Here is an 18127-nt window from a genome sequence, read left to right as displayed (position 1 = left end):
CCCCCATATGAACTTGGCCCAGACATCAGTTATACCCAGAGGGTCAGGCAACACCAATGGTCACTGGAGAAGAAGATAGGACCATTGGTCACCCTACATATGCTCCTGTCCCAGCCATCTGCCTTTTCTTTCAGGGAAGCTTTTTTAGAGCACACTGCTTTTTCCTCTTCACCCAGGTCTCTAGATCAGTGATTCTCAAACATTTTGATTTCAAGACCTCGATACACTCTTTTTTTTTTTTAATTAGGTTCCATGCCCAATGTGGGGCTTGAACTCATGACCCAGAGATTAAGAGTCACATGCTGTACCCACTGAGAGAGCCAGGCACCCCCCATTACACTCTTAACATTTATTGAATTTTTGTTTGTGTGGTTCATATCAATGTACTATATTAGAAATTAAACTGAAAAAAAAGTTTGTAACACAAGAGTACACAAGCACACATCCCATTAACAATGATGTCAGAAAGATGATGTAATCACATGCCACATAGCCTCTGGAAAACTCCACCGTATACTTTTAAGAAAATGAAAATAAAAAAGGCAAATAACATCTTAGTGTTATTATAAAAGTAGTTTTGACCTTGTGAACACTCCTGAAAGGGTCTCAAGGGACCTTTCAGGGGTCCCCAGACCTTACCTTGAAAACCTATCCCTTTAGACTATCACCCCAGCCCTTCTTTATGACTCATACTTGTTGGGTTTTCCCCTCATTTTTATTAGGAAAGTATAAACATTTGTCTCCCCAGTGCGTCCTGTCCCCCGCTGGGAAAAAAAAAAACAGGGAACTTCTTGGGCTCAGCACCCCTCTCTCCTGACTCCCAGTTCTGGGGCTCTCCCACACACCTCCTCTTAGCCCCTTGCCTATCTCTTTCTTGACGCTCCCTTAGAGCTCTTCCAAAGTTCCTACCCTTGGCCAGCCTGATTCCCCTGTCCCAAGCCTGCTGGGATCTTGGTCTGCTTCTTCCTCCCCTCACTTGAGGACTTTCTCTTCTTGAGAAAGACGAAGTAATTTTTCTCTGCCTTCTCCTTCCCTCCCTCTGTCCCTCCCTCACCTCTGCCATCTTTTCATAGGGGTTAGAGTAAGCAATCATGCTTTCTGGGTAGATTCCTTTAGAGGACACACCTTCCCCATCTCCCCACACATCAACCTGGAATAGGCAAGAGTCTGGACGAGCACGTGCCCATTCAGGTCCCCTAGGGGTCAACCCAGTCATACTGCCACCCCACCCATTGGGTGGGGCTGTGGATCAGGAATCTAATGTCTCCAGCCACAGATGCCCTTTGCCTGGGAACCCCCAACTGATCTCTTTACTCCAAATCCCCAGGTCCTCTTGCTAGCTGCAGCCGCAGGCCTCCACCACCATATCTGGCACATCTGTCTTGACCACATTGCCGTCACGGTCGAGGTAGAGGAGAGAGAGGGGCCTTCGGGCAGTAGGAACACAGCAGGAAGTACCCAAGGGCCAAGGGTTGTTGGCCTTGAGGAGGCTGAAGACAGCAGAATGGAAGGAGGCAGCAATGCCCGGGCTGCCTGCCAGGTGAGGGGGGCACTGTCCACTGCAGTAATTGAGCTGGTACCCCTCCGGCTGCAGGATCCAGTCCCGCCATCCCAGTTCCCGGAAGTCTACATAATGGTCTCGCCTGCAACATAAGGGGGTCTCGGGCTCACAGGTAGGGGTCCTCCTCCTGGTGCGGCCTGCTCCAGGCCCCTTGGGCCAGATCTTAAGCTCCAGGAAGGGCCGCTCATCTCCCGCCGTATCCACGAGCCACTGTGGGGCAGCCGTGGCGTTGCCTCCTGGGAGTCTGCAGTCCAGCTGGAGTTTCAGGACAGCGGACGCCTCACCCCTCAAGCCACTAGAGGGCAGAGTCAGGGCGTGCCAGCCTGGGGTTGTCATCTGGTGCTCCGCCAGGAGGGTGCGCGACTCTCGGCGCCTCCTGCCTGGGTTCCACCTGAAGGTCCTCAAGGAAAGAGTGCCGGGAAAGGTGGGGAGCACACGCAGCCAGAGGCGGGCGTGGTACAGGTGCCGGGACTGAGCTGTGGACAGGTGGAAGGTGAGCACGGAGCTGCAGGCGGAAGTGGAAGGCTCTGCCAGGGAGATGGAGAAGGGACGGAGGAATGTGAGCAGAGCTAAAGCTCTCCTCGGAGACCCCCGCAAGCCCTACCCACGGCTCTCCCTAGCACCCACCTTTAGAAGAAACTGGGGCTGCCTTGGGTCCCCCGTCCTCCGCAGCCAGTCCCCGCCCCAACTTCTCCTCCCACACCCTGCGCCGTCTGCCTTTTCCATCAGTCTCCCCGTCCGCCTCCCTCTCCCGGTCTGCTCTCTGCCTCGCTCTTTTCCTCACCCACCTGTGATGGTAGCAAAGCTGATGACCTCCTCCCCATTCACTGGAGCCACACTTCCTGGCTGCAGTCTCCGGAGGGCTCTGGTCAGCGCTGCCTGGGGTGGAGGGTGAGTTATTCTGGGACGACTGGTCAGGTGCAGCCCCTCCAAGATCTGCTGCTTGGCTAGCTCCAGGACCAGAGCACGTTCTGCTTGGGGCTCCAGTGTGGGACCTCCGCAGGAGGGACAGACAGACCCTGCCCCCTGTGCCCACACCAGTGCCCACAGCAGCACCAGCTGGCGCTGGCCATCAGGGAGCCCCATGCTCCTGGTGAATGGCCCTGAGCTGGGTCAGGAGCCTTGGATGGCAGTTGCTCCTTCTGTTGATCTGATTGCGTGGAGGCCAATGAGGGCGCAGCAGAGGCAGACAGCGGTGCCACACCTACCCTTGGCCAAGGGTAGAGCCACCTGTCTTCTCTTTCCTGGGACTCAGGAAGGCAGTAGGTGGATGGTCCTATGGGTAGCTGAGTTTAGCGTAGTCTGCGGGTTTGACCCTCACAGCTCAAGGCTGGTTACTGACTGGGGCCTCTTTAGAGCCGCAACCTGGGGCTCCCTCACCTAGTGGTCAGCCAGCAGACCTACCCTCTGAGCCCCAGGATTGGCCAGCTGTGCGGCCCATCAGGTCCTTGCAGGGGAGGGGGTGGAGGTCCCCCCCACCCCGCCCCAGCTCAGGTTTCACCATCTGGCCCTGGTCACTGAGTTTGAGGTGGGGTAGGGGGGTGGGGGGGCAATGTGGACACGCATGATGCAAGAAAGAGAATGATTTCACATGCTCAGTCCCCAAGGTCTGGGGCTCAGGGGAGGGACTCCATACGAGCTAGGTGGGGAGGGCGATTTTCCCCATACCTCTAGTCTTTCTAGCTTGCCCGGCCACCTCTGCTGCAACAGTTTTCATCAGACAGCTGTGAGTTCTGATGGTCATTTCTCCAGGATCTCTGGGCCAGAAGGAGAACTCTGGTCTCTATTTCTAGCAACGGGGTTGGGACAGCAAGGAGAGGTTGTGGGTGGGAGAGGAGCGGAGTCCTCCTGCCCAGGCCAAGGTGGCAGTGCCACGGGGTACGGAAGTCACCTCCTGACCCTGCCTATGCTGGCCGCCCAGAGTCCAGTTGGATTGGAGCACAACGTGGAGGAGGGCTGGAGCACGGAGGGGGGTTGGGGGGGAGGGCATGTCGCTACGATGTCTGAGGAACCAGAGAGGCACGGGTGGTGGTGATGCAATCTTAGAGCAGGGCAGAGTCCATCAAGGCTGGCAGAAGGGCATGGGACTTGGGAGGGCCCATACCCAGCTGCTGGTTCTCTTTAAGGGGACTGTGAGAGTTGCCTAAATTTAGGACATCCTGGAAGTGGTGCCAGGCCTCTGTGAGCGGGGACAGGAAGTGGGAGCTTTAAGGACTTTTAAGAGCAAAGCAAGATGATTGCAGCAACCTCAGTTCCAATCCCAGCCCTTCTTACCATGCTTCCTCACTGAGTGGAAGGGCCATGGCCCCTCCACCTTCAACTTAGGGTTGACTTCATGCTAGCCTTTCTCTCCGTGTCCCTGGTTTCTTCAAGAAGCTAGAAAGCAAGAAGTGTGATTGGGAAATGTGCCCCTACTCCATTTGATTAATCTCCCCTCTCTTTAGCCAGTGGGGGCTGTCAAGGGACTATTAGACCTGGCACCAGGGAAGAAAAGTGGTGCTTTGGGGGCTGGGCCTCAGTACCGCCGGTGTCCACCATGTGGCAGTGTGGCGCCACTGGACCGCAGCTGGCTTAGCGTTGACCAGCTTCCCAGGGAATGGGCTGTTCTCAGAAGTGGGGAGATGCGGACGCTTCCCAACCTCTCATTCTGGGGACTATGTCTCTCCTACAGCAGACAGAGAGGCTGGTCCGGTGCTCTCCCGTCTCTCCACTGCCAGAGAGCAGAAGCTGTCGTCAGGCCCCACGTCGCCGCTACCTTTGGTTTTAGACCTCGTCATATTGACACGTGGCAATGGAGCTTGGCGACGGGTGCCAGGCTCTTCCTAGAAACCCAGGGCACTGTGTGGTGGGGAGGGGGAGAGGGGACAGTGAGATGAGACTCTGAGACTCTCCTCTCCTCCCTACGTGTCTCCCCGGGTCAAAACATATTCAAACCCCTCTGTCCAGTTCTCTCCCCAGCTCTCAGCAACTTCTCTGTTGGTTGAGGATGATGAGAGTGACAGCCCTCTGCTCCTAGGGTCTGGAACATGGAACTGCAAAGAAGATTCTGCCTATGCTTGGTGTCTCAGAGGGCTTACCTGTGGGTGCCGGGAGACAGAGTCAAGGGAAGCAGAACAAAGTGGCAGCCGACCCTACTTCTCCCCGACCCTCTCTATCAGGTGCCCCCAATTTTCAGCTCTTCCTACCCTCTTGCTGCTGTGCCTGGCCTGGCCCTACCTCCCCACTGACACTTACGTCAGAACCCAGCTATAAATATGCTCTTAGCATCTTAGTCACTTTCCCCAAGAAGTGCTCCCAGGTTATAAATACCCCAGCCATCTGCCTCACAGGCCCGCCCTACCACCAACCTGGTTGGGTGCTGGGGAGGGACAGGCTTGGGGGTGGGTAAGGAAGTAGAAGCCGGAGTGATTATCTTGCCCAAATGAGAAAAACCCAACTCAGTCTGGAGTTAGGGGCCAAGAGGCTCCGGAAGAAAAGGTTCGGAAGAAAACAGACCCACCCTTTTCCCTTTTCCCAAAAGGCAGAGCCAAAAAGAAAGAGAGTAATACTGATGCCGTGTTTATTTTAGAATTTGTTATGTTGTTCATCATGGGTTTGGGGGCATTCATTTTGGTGTTTTAAAAATATTCCATTCAGATATTATTTATCTTAATTGATGAATTTCTTGACATCCCCTTACAATTTTGCCCCCCCCCCCCAAGTGAGTGCCTTGCTTCATCTCACCTTTGTCTTGCCCCTGCAGACTGAAGGTGTAGTTGGAGGGAGAGAGGTTAGATCACAGTGGCTTGTAGGGAGGGGACACACTGTGGAAGGGGGGGAAAGAGGCACAGAAGACTTCCTTAGATGTTGTCCTTAGATGAAGATCTCCTCAAGGCAAAGGTGGCAGAGCTTCCGTGGGTTGCTCAGGAAGCCCCAAGGCTCAGATTTGCAGGGCCCTAAGGACGTCCCTTTCAGGCTGTCTCTTCTAGGCTTCCTATTCCAGGGACCTCAGACCCTGGGAGGAGGGGGTTATAAGCTGAGCAAACACAGACATCACATTACCCAAAGGACACATGGGTTTTGCGCAAACTCGGCCTTGGGCTGCAGACAATATCGACCCCATGGTTCAGGGCTGTCCAGCCAAAGGGAGGGGATGATGGGGAAAGAAGGGCAAAGGTCTAGAGAGGACCCCGTCTCAGAGCAAATACCTCCCTGTCCTCATTCCGTGCCTTCCTTTTACTCTCCCTGTCCCATGCGAGTGGCCCTTGGCCAGTTCCAGCTTCCAAGCACGTCTCCTGGATGGAGCCCTTGGGTTCAGTGAGGGAGGGCAGCCAGCTCTGAGCCGTGCCTCTGCCTCCCACCACAGAAGGGCTCACAGGTTGTCAGCCTGGTTGCTGAGTGAGCAGTGATCTGTCTCATCTCTCGGAGTGAGGATAGAGAGAGGAGAAGAGCAGGTAAAACCTAAGTCTTTATCGGCACTGAGACCAGCGAAGGTGGTTCTGGGAGGGGGGGAGGAGGAGGCCTAAGAAAGAAGACGAGGCAGCCTGGGGAAGGAAGAGGCATGATGTACGGGATAGACACAACAGCTCAGCCCTGAGGAGCCTGTGTGTGAGGGAGAGTAGAAGTGCACAAGGCAGGCAAACTCTGTGTCATCCTTGGTGTCAGCCAGGGTCTCAGCAGGAGACAAAAGAACTATTCAGCTGTCTGCGTTTGTATCACGAAGGAGACTTAATAAAGAACTTATTTACAGAGGCAGGGTTAAGGGAACCAAGGAGGGATGTTGAAGCTCCCCGGGACTAGCAAGCCCCTAGTGCAGAAGCAGTGATATCAGAACCTAGGCAGAGCTGGGGCCAGTGGCGAGCCAGACAGGAGTTGTAGGGACAGGCCGCAGCCACAGTCACACAGATCCATGGCAACTAGAAAGAGGGAACAGGAGTAAGAAATACCCTGGCCTCTATCACCTCCTATCCTTTGATCTCCTGCTTGTGTCTCCCCTTAGTCAAATTCAGCAGGAAGCCAGAGGCCAAAGGAGCTCAGGTGAGTCAGCCCCTAAGGTCATAGAACAGGGAAAAGAATGGATAAGGATGTGCCAAGAGAGACTTAGCAGCCCAGCAAGGCAAATAAGAAAGGGGCTCAAGATACAGAGAAGAGTAAACCTCACTTTGGAAAACAGTGATCTAATCCCCAGTGAATCCAAGGAAGGGGCTCTCTGGTAATCCAGAAAATCGGGGAAGGGGCTTGGTCAGCTCATCCTGGAGTGACAGCCATCAAGCGGGAAGAGGGGGAAGTATTGTGGATTATGGGATGGATTAAGGGTAGGCTACGGATATCTCTGCCTAGGAACTAGATGTCACTGCCAATAGCTGCAGGTGGATCAGAGTCCCTAGGGTGGCAGTTGAGCCTGTGGGGCTTGCTGGATAGACTAAGCTTGAGGAGAGAGACTGGTGGTCATGAAGATGGTACGGTGACTCTCTTTGGATGAAGATCTCCTCAAGTCACAGTTGGCATAATTTCCATCAGTTGCTCAGGAAGAGGGAGCCCTCCTTCTGGACAGAGTCAGTAATGGGGCCATCTCTTCCTCTCAAGGAAGGGTACTTCCGGAGGGCATGCTTGCCTACCCCACCTTGGGCTGTCCATACCACACACGGACTAACTGCACCCACAGGCCTCTACCACCATGTCAGGTATGTCAGTCTTGACAATGTTGCTGTCCCTGTCATAGTAGAGCAGAGATAGGGGGCGCCGGGCCGTGGGCACACAGCATGAACCCCCTCCGGCGGTGCCTGCCGCTGTGTTGGCCTTGAGAAGATTGAGCACCGCAGTGTGAAAGGAGGCAGCAATGCCAGGCATGCCTGCCACATGCAGTGGGCACTGCCCTGTGCAGAAGTTCATTGCATAGCCCTCAGGCTGGATGATCCAGTCGTGCCAGCCAATCTCACGGAAGTCCACAAAGAACTCTCGTCGGCAGCACATCCTTGACCCACCCTGGCAGTCGATGCCTCGCCGGTGAAGCCGGTGCTTGCCCCCAACTTTCACCTTGGCTGCCACAAAAGGTCTGTGGGCAGCCCCACCCAGTATGACCGAGCTCTGGGCTCCTTGGCCTTCAAGTACCAGCTCCAGGGTCAAGTGCCCTTGGCTGAAGGCAGCCTGAGCTTCAGGCCCCAAGAAGAGCCGGTGCCAGCCACTGGCATCCACCTCCAGCAGTTGCTGAGTGGCCCAGGTGAGGTTGGTGTCATGTGAGCCTGGCACAAGGATCCTCAGCTTCAAAGGTAAGGTGATGGTATTGGGAGGGAGCTGTACAAAGAACATGACGCTGGCCTGCTGGATCTCCATGGCACTAGCAGTTCTATCAGAGGAGAAGTGGAAGTCAAGACGAGTCTGGTTGATGTTGGAAAAGCCTGCGGACACAAGAACCCCCAGTCACTATGGTCTTCTGAGTGTCAGTGCTACCTCTTTACTCTCAGCATGCTTGAACTCCCTGCAGCACTTGGCATTGTTGACCACCCCTTCTTTATTGAAAATCTTTTCTCTCTTGGCTTCTATGACACAACTCTTATGAGTCTTCCTTGATTTTCTTTGCTGGCTTTTATTTTTCTCTGACCATCTGTTCAATGCAAGAGTTCTCCATAGTTTGTCTTTGACCTTCACTTCCTTTTACTCTACACTGAAGAGAGTTCTTACCCACATTCATGGTCAGCCAACACAATTTTTATGCTGGTGAGTCTCATATCTGGATGTCTAGTCTAGACCATTTTGCACCTCTGGACTAGATATATGGACTTGGGAATCAACGGAGTGCCTGGATGGCTCAGTCGGTTGAGTGTCCAACTTGGCTCAGGTCATGATCTAATGGTTCATGGGTTTGAGCCCCACATCGGGCTCTCTGCTGTCAGTGTGGAGCCTGCTTTGGATCCTCTGTCTCCCTCCCTCTCTCTCTCCCCCTCCCCACTTTCTCTCTCTAGAGCTCTCTCTCAAAAAAAAAAAAAAGATTTGGGAATCAACAACCTTCAGGTTTAAACTTCTAACTGCTTAATTTTGCCACATGAATGTCCTGCCAGCACATTAAAATAAAAATTTTCCCAAATGGAAATCACTCTTTTCCTTCCTATACACCCCTCTTTCTGTTCTTAGAATTGGTGGCGCCACTACCCTCCTTATCACCTCTAGAAACCATATCCAGTCCCTCACCACAATGATTCTATGTATTTCTTCCTATCACTATTACTCTTGTCCAATTTTCTCTCTTCATCCCTTACCTGACCTCCTGGAACACCTTAATTAGGTTTCTGTTCCCTCCACTCCACTGAAACTGCTCTTGTCAGGATCACCAACACTTTCTACACTGCCAAATCCAATGGTTTCATCTCTTTATATCCATCTTATTTGACCTTTAAGCAGTGTTTGACACACTTAATCATTCCCTCCCTCTTGAAATATTTCCTTCTCTTGGTTTTTGCGACTCTGGCCACTCTATCTTAGTCTCTTACTGACAGCTCCTCTTCCTCTCCCTGACCTCTCAATGTTGAAGGTCCTGAGCTCTCTTCTCTATCTATATTCTTTCCCAGAATGATCTCATCAATTCCCATGGCTTTCTATTCCATCTGTACGCTGATGACTCCCAAATATATATCCCTGGCCCTGACCTCTCCCTGATCCTCAGGTTTGTATATCCAGCTGCTGATCTGATATTCTATTTGGATATCCAATGATATCTCAAACTCTTCATGTTCAAAGATAAACTCTAGATTTATCCCACCCCAACCCAAACCTATTCCTTCTCCAATCTTATTCCCTATACATGCATTGCTTGAGGCAAAACCTTGATTGCCCTCATCCCCTACTTTAAAACTATCTGCAATATCTGACAGCTCCACCTCCAATTCATAATATAATTGCACTCATCCCCATCTCCTCTACTACATATTAGTTCAACCCACCATCATCTTTCTCTTGAATTATGGCAATAGCTTCCCAGATGGTCCACTCTTGTCCCCCAAATCATTCTCCATATATCAGCCAGCGTGCATTTTATTACATAAATGGGATGATCTCCTTAGCTTGAGGACCCTTCAAAGGCTTCCCATTGCTATTTGAATAAACTAAACCTCTTAGCACAAAAAAACTTGTATGATTAGGCACTCTGCCATTTAACGACTATATTCTACCTATACTGTCTCTTTTCTGTTCCATGAACTCACCAAACATGGATTCACCTCATGGTCTCAGCACGTGCTGTTTCCTCTGTTTAGAATGTCTTTCCAAGATCTCTGAAGGACTGGCTTCTTTTTGGCATTTAACTCAAATGTCTCCTTCTCAGAGAGGCTTTTCCGACTAACATATCTAAAGCAGCCTTCAACAATATGACCATTTCTCTAATACATCGTCCTGCTTAACTGTCTTTATAGCTACTACCACTCTCTGTAGTCATTTTTGGTTTTTGTTCATATGTTTACTATGTACTTCTCCTCCTCTTCTCTCCTCCTCCCTGCCCCGCCATCTAGAATGTAAACTCCATGAAGGTGGAGATTGTGCCTGTACGGTTCACCATTCTCTGTAGTATCTAGTACATAATAGGTACTCAAAACATGATTGTTAAATGAAAATAAAGTTCAACTAGGCTTCGTGTGAATTGGAAAGTCAGGAATAAGGTTGTTCTCGACAGCTCTCAAAGCCAACATGACATCTCTCATCTCCATCTCTCTAAATAAGACCACTCCATTCCTCTCTCCCTGTGGATCTACTTCTCCTTTGTCAGTTTCCTCAGGTCCTAAAATGGTGGCCCCAGCTCCCGAGTCTACAGAATCTTTTACTCAGCTCCTCTTAGCTAAGAGACATGATCTTCTAGTGTGCCCCAATTCCCGAATCCTAGATGAAGAGTCTGAGGGGCTCAACTAATCTTGCTATGTCACTAAGCACCCTCCCATTAAAATCTCTTAATTTACCCTAGTTAAAGCAGGCAGACACATAACAAGTAGGGGCTATGGTAGGCTATTACAGTTGGCCCCCAATGAACAACACCTCCCAAAATTCATGGCTTGGTGCAGTTCCTTTCCACATTAAGTCTGGGCATGGCTGTGTGACCTGATTTGGCCAGTGAGACATAGGCAAGCACACAGTTCAAGCAGAAACTTGGTAAGTGCTTACACAATGATGTTTTGCCCTTTTGGAGGCCAGCCACCAGGCTTTAAAGAAACTTGGGCTAGACTACTGAATAATGAGAGACTTTGAGGATCAGACACCATCTTAGATGTTCCCGTCCCATCCGAGCTCCTGACTGAATGCAGTTGCTTCAGTGACCTTACCTACTCCTCAAATGGAGATGAAGAGCTGTCCAGATAAGCCCAGTCAAACCACACGATCATCAGCAATGTTGACTTTTTTGGTTTAAGCCTCTATGTTTGGGCTGATTAGTTGTATTAAGAGATAACTGAAACAGAAATTTGTTACAGAAGTAGGGTGCTCCATAACAAAGACCCAAAATATGTAGCGTTGGCTTTGGGACTGGGTGGCAGGGAGACGTTGGGAGGATGGTGAGGAGACTGTTAGCAAAGGTAGGAAGAACAGTGAGGAAATTGCCACTGGAAGCTGGAGAAAGGGGAACCTGTGTTATGTATTGGCTATCATCTGTGGTAACTTGGAAGCTAGAAATGGTATCTAACAAAGTTGTGAATTTAGCTAAAGATATTTCCAGGCAGAATGCTGGAAGTGCCAATTGGCTTATTTTAGCTGCCTATGAGAAGGCATTTCAGGAGTGACATGAACTAAAAAAGGAACTGTTCAATTTTCAAGCAGAATTTAGAGAAAATATTTCCAACAGGACTTGCTAGATTGAACAATAAGATATTTTTCCATTCCTCACCTCTCTGTCTGGGAAAAGGTTCTCAAAGTAAGAAATGGTCTCAGGGTAAAAATCAAATCCAGGGCATTGCCAGCAAAACATGGTCTCTGAGTGAAGATCAAAACATTTAAAAAAGGGTCAGCTGTAAGAGCCTTTGTTAAGATCTAACACCTTTGTTAAAATCTAAAATTTAAGATGATGTTCTGTAGATCCTCTCAACTAGACAAAAGGGCTTCGAAGGATCTTGAGTGTTGACCCACAATATCCCGCCTTGTAACCTAAAGAGGGGTCTGTCTTGATAAAGTTGAGTGTCTTTTGTCTAATCGAGTGGACTACAATTCATTATTAGAAGACTCACAGGGTTTTACAGATAATTTTAGTAGTGAAAGCAGCACCAGTTTGGACTAAAAGGGACAGAGATGATTCAAAATGAAAAGATGTCTCTGGGCCCCCAACTTCTTTGGGCAGGAAGCAGGCTGAGAAAACTTCTCAGCTGCAGACACAGGTCATTTCCTATGTAAAAGGAAAGACGTCTCAGAGGGTGGAGCCAAGGGCTGAGACAGTAGATCTAGAAGCCAAGGAGAGCACTGATGGGCTCTCCTTAAGAGGAGAGGAAACTCTTAGCAAGGAGCAAGACCCAGCCCTAACTAAGAGAATTCTGGATTTGGGGTAGACCGAGATATGTGCCTGGCTGGATATCAGAACGTTCGTGGATCAGTGACTGTTCTGTGTCCCCCACTCCCCTGTCTCCCATATAGAAGAGGAGTATCTATTATGGTTATCCTGTCCCTGTGTCAGCATTGCATGTTAGGTGTGTGGCAGGCAGGTAGCTTGTATTTTAGGTCACAGGCAGTGATGTGCTGGTAAATGTTTAACAACTGGATTCCGGAGGGAACTAAACCCTGATTTGTAATGTTTGCCAATTTCTGTGGTATAAATTCTCCCACCACGGCTGATTTCAAACTATTAACATGACAACCCTAGATGTGGAGTTGGGAGATGTTTGTAATTTGTTCTCACGAGCCAGTAGAAGGCAGTTCCAGGACATCACTGAACGCCCCTACTCCAGTTTCTGCAGAGCCCCAAGCTCTCTCTTCCTATCTCCACCAAGAGCAACACTCAGATCTTGCTTTCATACTGTAGTGTAGATGATAGCTTAAATTGGCATAAAAACTTCAAGCTAACATATTGAAATGAAAAAGGTAGAACCCAGGTATCAGTCATTCTCACTTCCAAATGTCATCTCAGATCAGGCCCCCTTGGGCCTGAATGTTGTACTCATTCATTGATTAGCAAATATGTGGAAAGTATATAGACTTTGAAGTCAGAGAGAACCATGTTTGAATTATGCCCTTTGCAACTGTATGACCTTGGCCATGTAAATGATCTTCTTTGAGTGTCAGTTCTGCTTTCAGAAGATGGAAATAATAAAGTCTACTTTAAATGAGATGAGGCAGGCACACTAAATACCTGGTAGCTGACATTATTATCACAATGTTGCCAGGAACTGGTGTCAGGGATACAGAGGTAAAACAAACAAACAAACAAAACAAAACAAAACAAAACACCAAACAGGATCTTGGTGTTCAAGGGAGCCACGGTTCGTTGTTATCTGTCTACCCTTGTGCTCATCCACTCCGAGCTACTTTTCAACTCCAAATGCAGTTTACTCCTTCAGACTTTTACTCTCCATTTACTGTGTTTACCATTCTCTACCCATTGAAGTCAAACTTATTCTACAATGCCAGTCCATTTGCAATCTTCTTTTGAAAGCCTTTCCTATCTCCCTAGGACCCAATGAATAACCCCTGCCCCAGCAAGCTCTGTGCCCTCCTCTAGCATTATTTCATTCTGCCTTACTTTCTAATTAATTTATTCCCAGCAGCAACTAAACCCCTCATGCACAGGAGCTGAGTTTTCGATTTCTTGCTCTTTCCCACCTTAACCTTCTAAGAACATTACCTGTGTTACTTCATTTAATTCTCTCAACTATCCTCTCATTATCCCCATTTTATACGTGAGAAAACTATTAACAACCGAGGTCACAGAGTAATAAGCAGCAGAGCAGGGATTTGAACCCAGGTTTATCTGGCTCCAGTCTGTGTTCTTAATCACAGGCAGAAATCCCCTTTTGAATTAGAATAGGGTCTTATGCATCACTGATGATTCTACACTGTGGTCAAGCTGACTTATAGCATGGTTTGGTTGTTTAACGCAACCAATGTTTATTGGTCATCTACTGTGTTCACGAGAGGCAGAGTAGTGTGGTGGTCAAGGTCATGGGTTCCAGAGCTAGGCTGTCTGGCTCCACCACTTACCAGTCATAGGACCTTGAGAAGTTACTCAACCTCTTTTTTTTTTTTTTTTTTTTTAAGTAAGCTCTACACCCAACGTGGGGCTCAAACTCATGACCCTGAGATCAAGACTCGCATGTTCTACGGGCTGAGCCAGCCAGGTGCCCCAATTACTCAACATCTTTGTGCTTCAGTTTCAGTATCTTTAAAATGAGGATAACTTGCCTCACTGGGTTGTTGTGAGGATCTTAAGGAGTCAGTGTGTGTAAAAGGCTTAGAACCAAGTAAACATCATACAAGTGTTAGTTATTTCTACTATACGCTACCTTCTGGTGATAACGCGAAGAATAAATGACAGTTCTTGATCTCAAGGGATTGACATTTATGGGAAGACAGACTTCACAGAAAACCTGGAAACAGGCAATTCCACACAGAGTTCAGGTTCAGGGTGAGGGTATGGGAACCACAGGAGAGGGAGCCCATCACCTTCAGGTCAGGGTGGGTTTTTGAGGATAGGAGCGCTGGGTCTTGAAGGGACAGGGGAGTAGGTGCTGACCAGGGGAAAGGGGCCAGGAGTGGGCAGGATCTTCCAGACCTCAGAAAGAGCTTGCAAGAGGCTCAGAGGCCGAAGACATCACTTTGTGTTCTGTTTCTAGGGTCCTGTCTCCAAATTCTCGACCTTCTCTCTAACTACGCACTAAATTCTCCAACTCCTCTTCCTTCTCTGGGGGTAACCCTCCTTTCTCCTCTATCTTTTACCCACCTTTCTGAATCCCATTTTGACCCTGTTCTGATGTGAGGACCCAAGGTATTAAGACGAGAGAACAGGGGTAGGTTGGAGGGGTATTGTAGTCCCAGTGTTCTACTGTTTCCCTTTTTACTAAAATGAGGCATCTGGGGGATGGGGAGAACAGAGAAAGGACAGACTCCCCAGATCCCAGCCTCAGGGGCCAGGCCGAGGAAGTAGATTAGCTCACACCACAGCCTGTGGAAGTTTGTGGGAGCCAGAGGACATGCAGACAGGCGGTCCCCAAAGAAGTGAATTCTACCCACTTCCCAGCTGCCCATTGGTGAAGTCTAAATAAGAGAGAGCAGGAGGTAGGGTGGGGAGGGGTGAGAGCCTGGGATTAGGAGATTATAGGCCATGGGAAGCAAGAGTAGGATGGTTTGGGGGAGGGGGACAGGGGTTAGGCTGGGAGGAGACGTTTCCTTTCCCCGAGAGGTCAGGTGGTTTGGGGAAGATCTATAGCATAGGAACCCACCTGTGTCGGCAAAGCTGATGATCTCATATTCCTGTTCCCTGTCAGCCTCCAGAAGTGTCCCCTGGGGGGGCCCATGGAGGTGCTGTAGCACAGTCCTCAGAGCAGCTCTGGACACAGGCCGGCTCAGTGTTGGGCGCTGGCTGAGGCGTAGCTTGTCCAAGATGCTTCTCTTGGCCAGGTCAAGAAGCAGCTCCCGCTGGCGATCCAAGTCCAAGGCGGGTCCTCCACATGCCAGACACTGACTGTCAGCTCTGGGAATGGCCGCTGGAGCCGGAGCCAGGAGGAGGAAGGCCAGGAGCAATGAGGATATCATTGCTGGGGGAGGGCCTCTTTGAGTGATACAGCTGAGGCAGAGCTGTAAAACTGGGGCTCAGGGTCTCAACAGCTGTGGTCTCAACTCCAACCTGGCCACCGGGGGCCCTGGAAGGAGAGTGTGTCCAGCTGGCATGACTCCTTGTTGCAGGGGATACAGCAGCCAAACATCTGACTTGGGAGATGAAGCCAGTTACAGGTAGAACTTGGCAGGAGCCTCGAACACATAGTCAGTGAAAGTACAGAGTGGGGGATGTGAGGGGAGGTTGGTTTGTTTGGGGAAAGAAATGTCCCCGGGCCAATGTTGGGAGGCAGTGGGTTACCCAAGTAAGCTGCCAGGCCTGGGGACAAAGGTTAGAGATGAAATTCCTCTTCAGATCAATAGCCTTGCTGGGAAGCCTGGAGGAAAAGGGAGAGATGAGAGGTTTTTAGGCTGAGTGTTAAAGGGTGACTGACTCTCAAACAAGAGGGGTCATTGGCATGACACTTCCTGTCACTGTCGTGGGGATAATTGAGAGTTATATTTTCCTTTGCCTGGTCCTTCTCAAAGCCCCATGCCCCTTTTCTCCCTCCCTGAGGTTCATAATGCAGAATCCTTTGTTAGTCCTTCCCACCCCTATCCCGTTAGGTTTTACCCAGCTGGGATCCAGATTAGCCAGTATGAAGGTTAAGGCAAAGGAGGGGAAGTGTTCCAGCCAGGTCTTTTGTGTCCTCAGTGGGAAGTCCGAAGGTGGGAATGGGGCTCGAGTGCTAGATTTACTCACCTTTTGGGGATTTGTCTGTTTAGGAAGAGAAATTTTGAAATTTCTCAGAATCCCTGGTCCTCCAAAGGTCCTGACCAGTGGCTCTCCAGGGAAGGGCGTGTGTCCCCACAATAGGGATTTACCTGGCAGGAATGGTGGGTAGAGTTAGGAAGATAGATTTAAAAAAAAATTTTTTTTTCAACGTTTATTTATTTTTGGAACAGAGAGAGACAGAGCATGAACGGGGGAGGGGCAGAGAGAGAGGGAGACACAGAATCGGAAGCAGGCTCCAGGCTCTGAGCCATCAGCCCAGAGCCTGACGCGGGGCTCGAACTCCTGGACCGTGAGATCGTGACCTGGCTGAAGTCGCACGCTTAACCGACTGCGCCACCCAGGCGCCCCAGATAGATTTTTTTAAAAACTAGATGACCATGGTCAAAATTCTGTCTCTTCCTTTTATTAGTGGTGTGACTTTGGGCAAGTTTCTTGACTTCTCTTGCCTTAGTTTTTTCATTGCAGAAGTGGGAAAAATGGTTACCCATGATACCAAAATCCAAAAAAACCCATAATCCTTTTTTTTTTTTTTTGATAACTTATATGGTGACTAAGTCTGACCTGAACACAGGGGAGGTTATCTATGATTTTTTAAAAAAATGAGACTATACATTTTTACTCCAAAAATATTGATTCTGGGATCCTACTCCTAGGGGTGTTGTGTAATATATAGCATATGTATCATTTTACCCTTTTAAAACTTGAAATTTTCTGAATTCTGAAACATGTCTGGCCCAATAGATTTTGAATACAGGATTATAGATCTGTAATGATTATCTCAGAGCCTTGAGATTTAAATAATTTTGTAAAAACACTTACACTGGCTGTCACATAGCAAGTGCTTAATACAAGTTTATTATTTCTGCTATGTAGGTTTGTGGACCAGAGTAACCTGTACCTCTAGATGTGCTGAAGAAATTCTGCCACTATTAGCCCTTCTGGACTCTGCTTTCCTAGAAGCCATGCCCCCAATCACCATCTGCAGTGCAGTAACTTTTCAAGTCATATCTGTTGCTTACCATTATATTACTAGCATTGCACATAGTGCCTGATCTATGATATAGGTGTTTAAAGGTGTGGAAATTCCCTCCCCCCAAGTTTTATTGAGAGATAATTGCTACGCATCACTGTATATGTTTAAGGCACACAGCATATAACTTCTCTGTAGCTTACTCAATCTCCCTCACCTCTAAGAGCTAATTGCTCCTTCTGGCGCCTCCATAGCACATTGAACCTATCTCTATAGCACATACATGGTACTATAATTATTTGATTACTATTCTTTTTGCCTACTGCAGTTCTTGTGACATAGTAAATATTTAATGGTCGAATTCTATCACCGTAAGACTACAATGCTTCTCGGAGGGAATTGGTCAGTAAATGATCCAAATACATCTAATCAATAACTAAATTGATTTGCCTAGAACAGACAGAATGGGGGAGGTGGCAACTTCAAATGACTCTTAAGGAAAAGAACTCTATCTTGAAAGGAGGTGGTAAGTGATTTTAATAGGACGGACTTAAAACTGCTTTTACGTAGAGTTACGTTTTTACATCTGGAAAAAATGGACATTCACCTACTACATCTTTGTCCATTTATACCATAAACATTTATTGCACATATTGGGTGCAAGATTTACTGTCCTAAGTGAAAGGCTATTTTTACAGTGCTCTGTACACTTACATTACTTTACAGTAATTAGTATTATGTTTTAATCTTGGGTGAATCTGACAGGCTTGATGGATTTAAGGTGGACTGAGGATCGCAGTGGATCTGGATTGCCGGCTTGAGACACAGGTAACGCGGAGAGAGCGACAGAGACAGCGAGCGAGCGAGCGGACGTGTGTGCCGGGGAGGAGAACGCGAGGGCAGGCTGGGTGGGTGACCAGGTAGGGGGCGTATGCAGCGGTGGAAAGGGGCACAGAGAAGCGGGGACGCGCGGGGCGCAGGACGCGCTGACGATTACGCTAGACGTGGTGACGTAGCGCGCAGGCCGCAGCGGGGGGCGGACTCTGGGCCTTTCTTCCCCTTCTGATTTTCCCCCTCCCCCCTTTTCTCCCTTTCCGGGTTTGGTTCCCCCCTT

The 18127-nt window shown here is 49.2% G+C and overlaps 2 protein-coding genes across 2 annotated transcripts; both read right to left on the bottom strand.

The window, feature by feature from the left end:
* Positions 1 to 334: 334 nt before the first annotated feature.
* Positions 335 to 3434, bottom strand: INHBE (inhibin subunit beta E). The gene is made up of 2 exons (XM_003988938.3): positions 2350 to 3434; positions 335 to 2088 (listed from the first exon to the last, which is right to left on the bottom strand). The coding sequence occupies exons 1-2, from the start codon at positions 2645 to 2647 to the stop codon at positions 1337 to 1339; spliced, it is 1050 nt and encodes a 349-aa protein (XP_003988987.1). The 5' UTR covers positions 2648 to 3434; the 3' UTR covers positions 335 to 1336.
* Positions 3435 to 5103: 1669 nt separating this feature from the next.
* On the bottom strand, positions 5104 to 18053 carry INHBC (inhibin subunit beta C). The gene is made up of 4 exons (XM_023257161.2): positions 17728 to 18053; positions 16011 to 16132; positions 14935 to 15645; positions 5104 to 7938 (listed from the first exon to the last, which is right to left on the bottom strand). The coding sequence occupies exons 3-4, from the start codon at positions 15245 to 15247 to the stop codon at positions 7190 to 7192; spliced, it is 1062 nt and encodes a 353-aa protein (XP_023112929.1). The 5' UTR covers positions 15248 to 15645; positions 16011 to 16132; positions 17728 to 18053; the 3' UTR covers positions 5104 to 7189.
* Positions 18054 to 18127: the final 74 nt, after the last annotated feature.

This window comes from Felis catus, chromosome B4 (genome assembly GCF_018350175.1).
Source record: "Felis catus isolate Fca126 chromosome B4, F.catus_Fca126_mat1.0, whole genome shotgun sequence".
Lineage (NCBI taxonomy): Eukaryota > Metazoa > Chordata > Mammalia > Carnivora > Felidae > Felis > Felis catus.
The sequence above is the reverse complement of the archived record's forward strand: the minus strand, read 5'-3'. Positions and strand labels throughout refer to the sequence as shown.

Excerpts from the sequence above, each read along its gene's own strand:
- INHBE (XM_003988938.3), bottom strand. The coding sequence starts at position 2,647 with ATGGGGCTCCCTGATGGCCAGCGCCAGCTGGTGCTGCTGTGGGCACTG. Across the intron at positions 2,089-2,349 it reads CAGCTTTGCTACCATCACAG|AGCCTTCCACTTCCGCCTGC; the intron begins GTGGGTGAGGAA and ends TCTCCCTGGCAG.
- INHBC (XM_023257161.2), bottom strand. The coding sequence starts at position 15,247 with ATGATATCCTCATTGCTCCTGGCCTTCCTCCTCCTGGCTCCGGCTCCA. Across the intron at positions 7,939-14,934 it reads CATCAGCTTTGCCGACACAG|GCTTTTCCAACATCAACCAG; the intron begins GTGGGTTCCTAT and ends TTGTGTCCGCAG.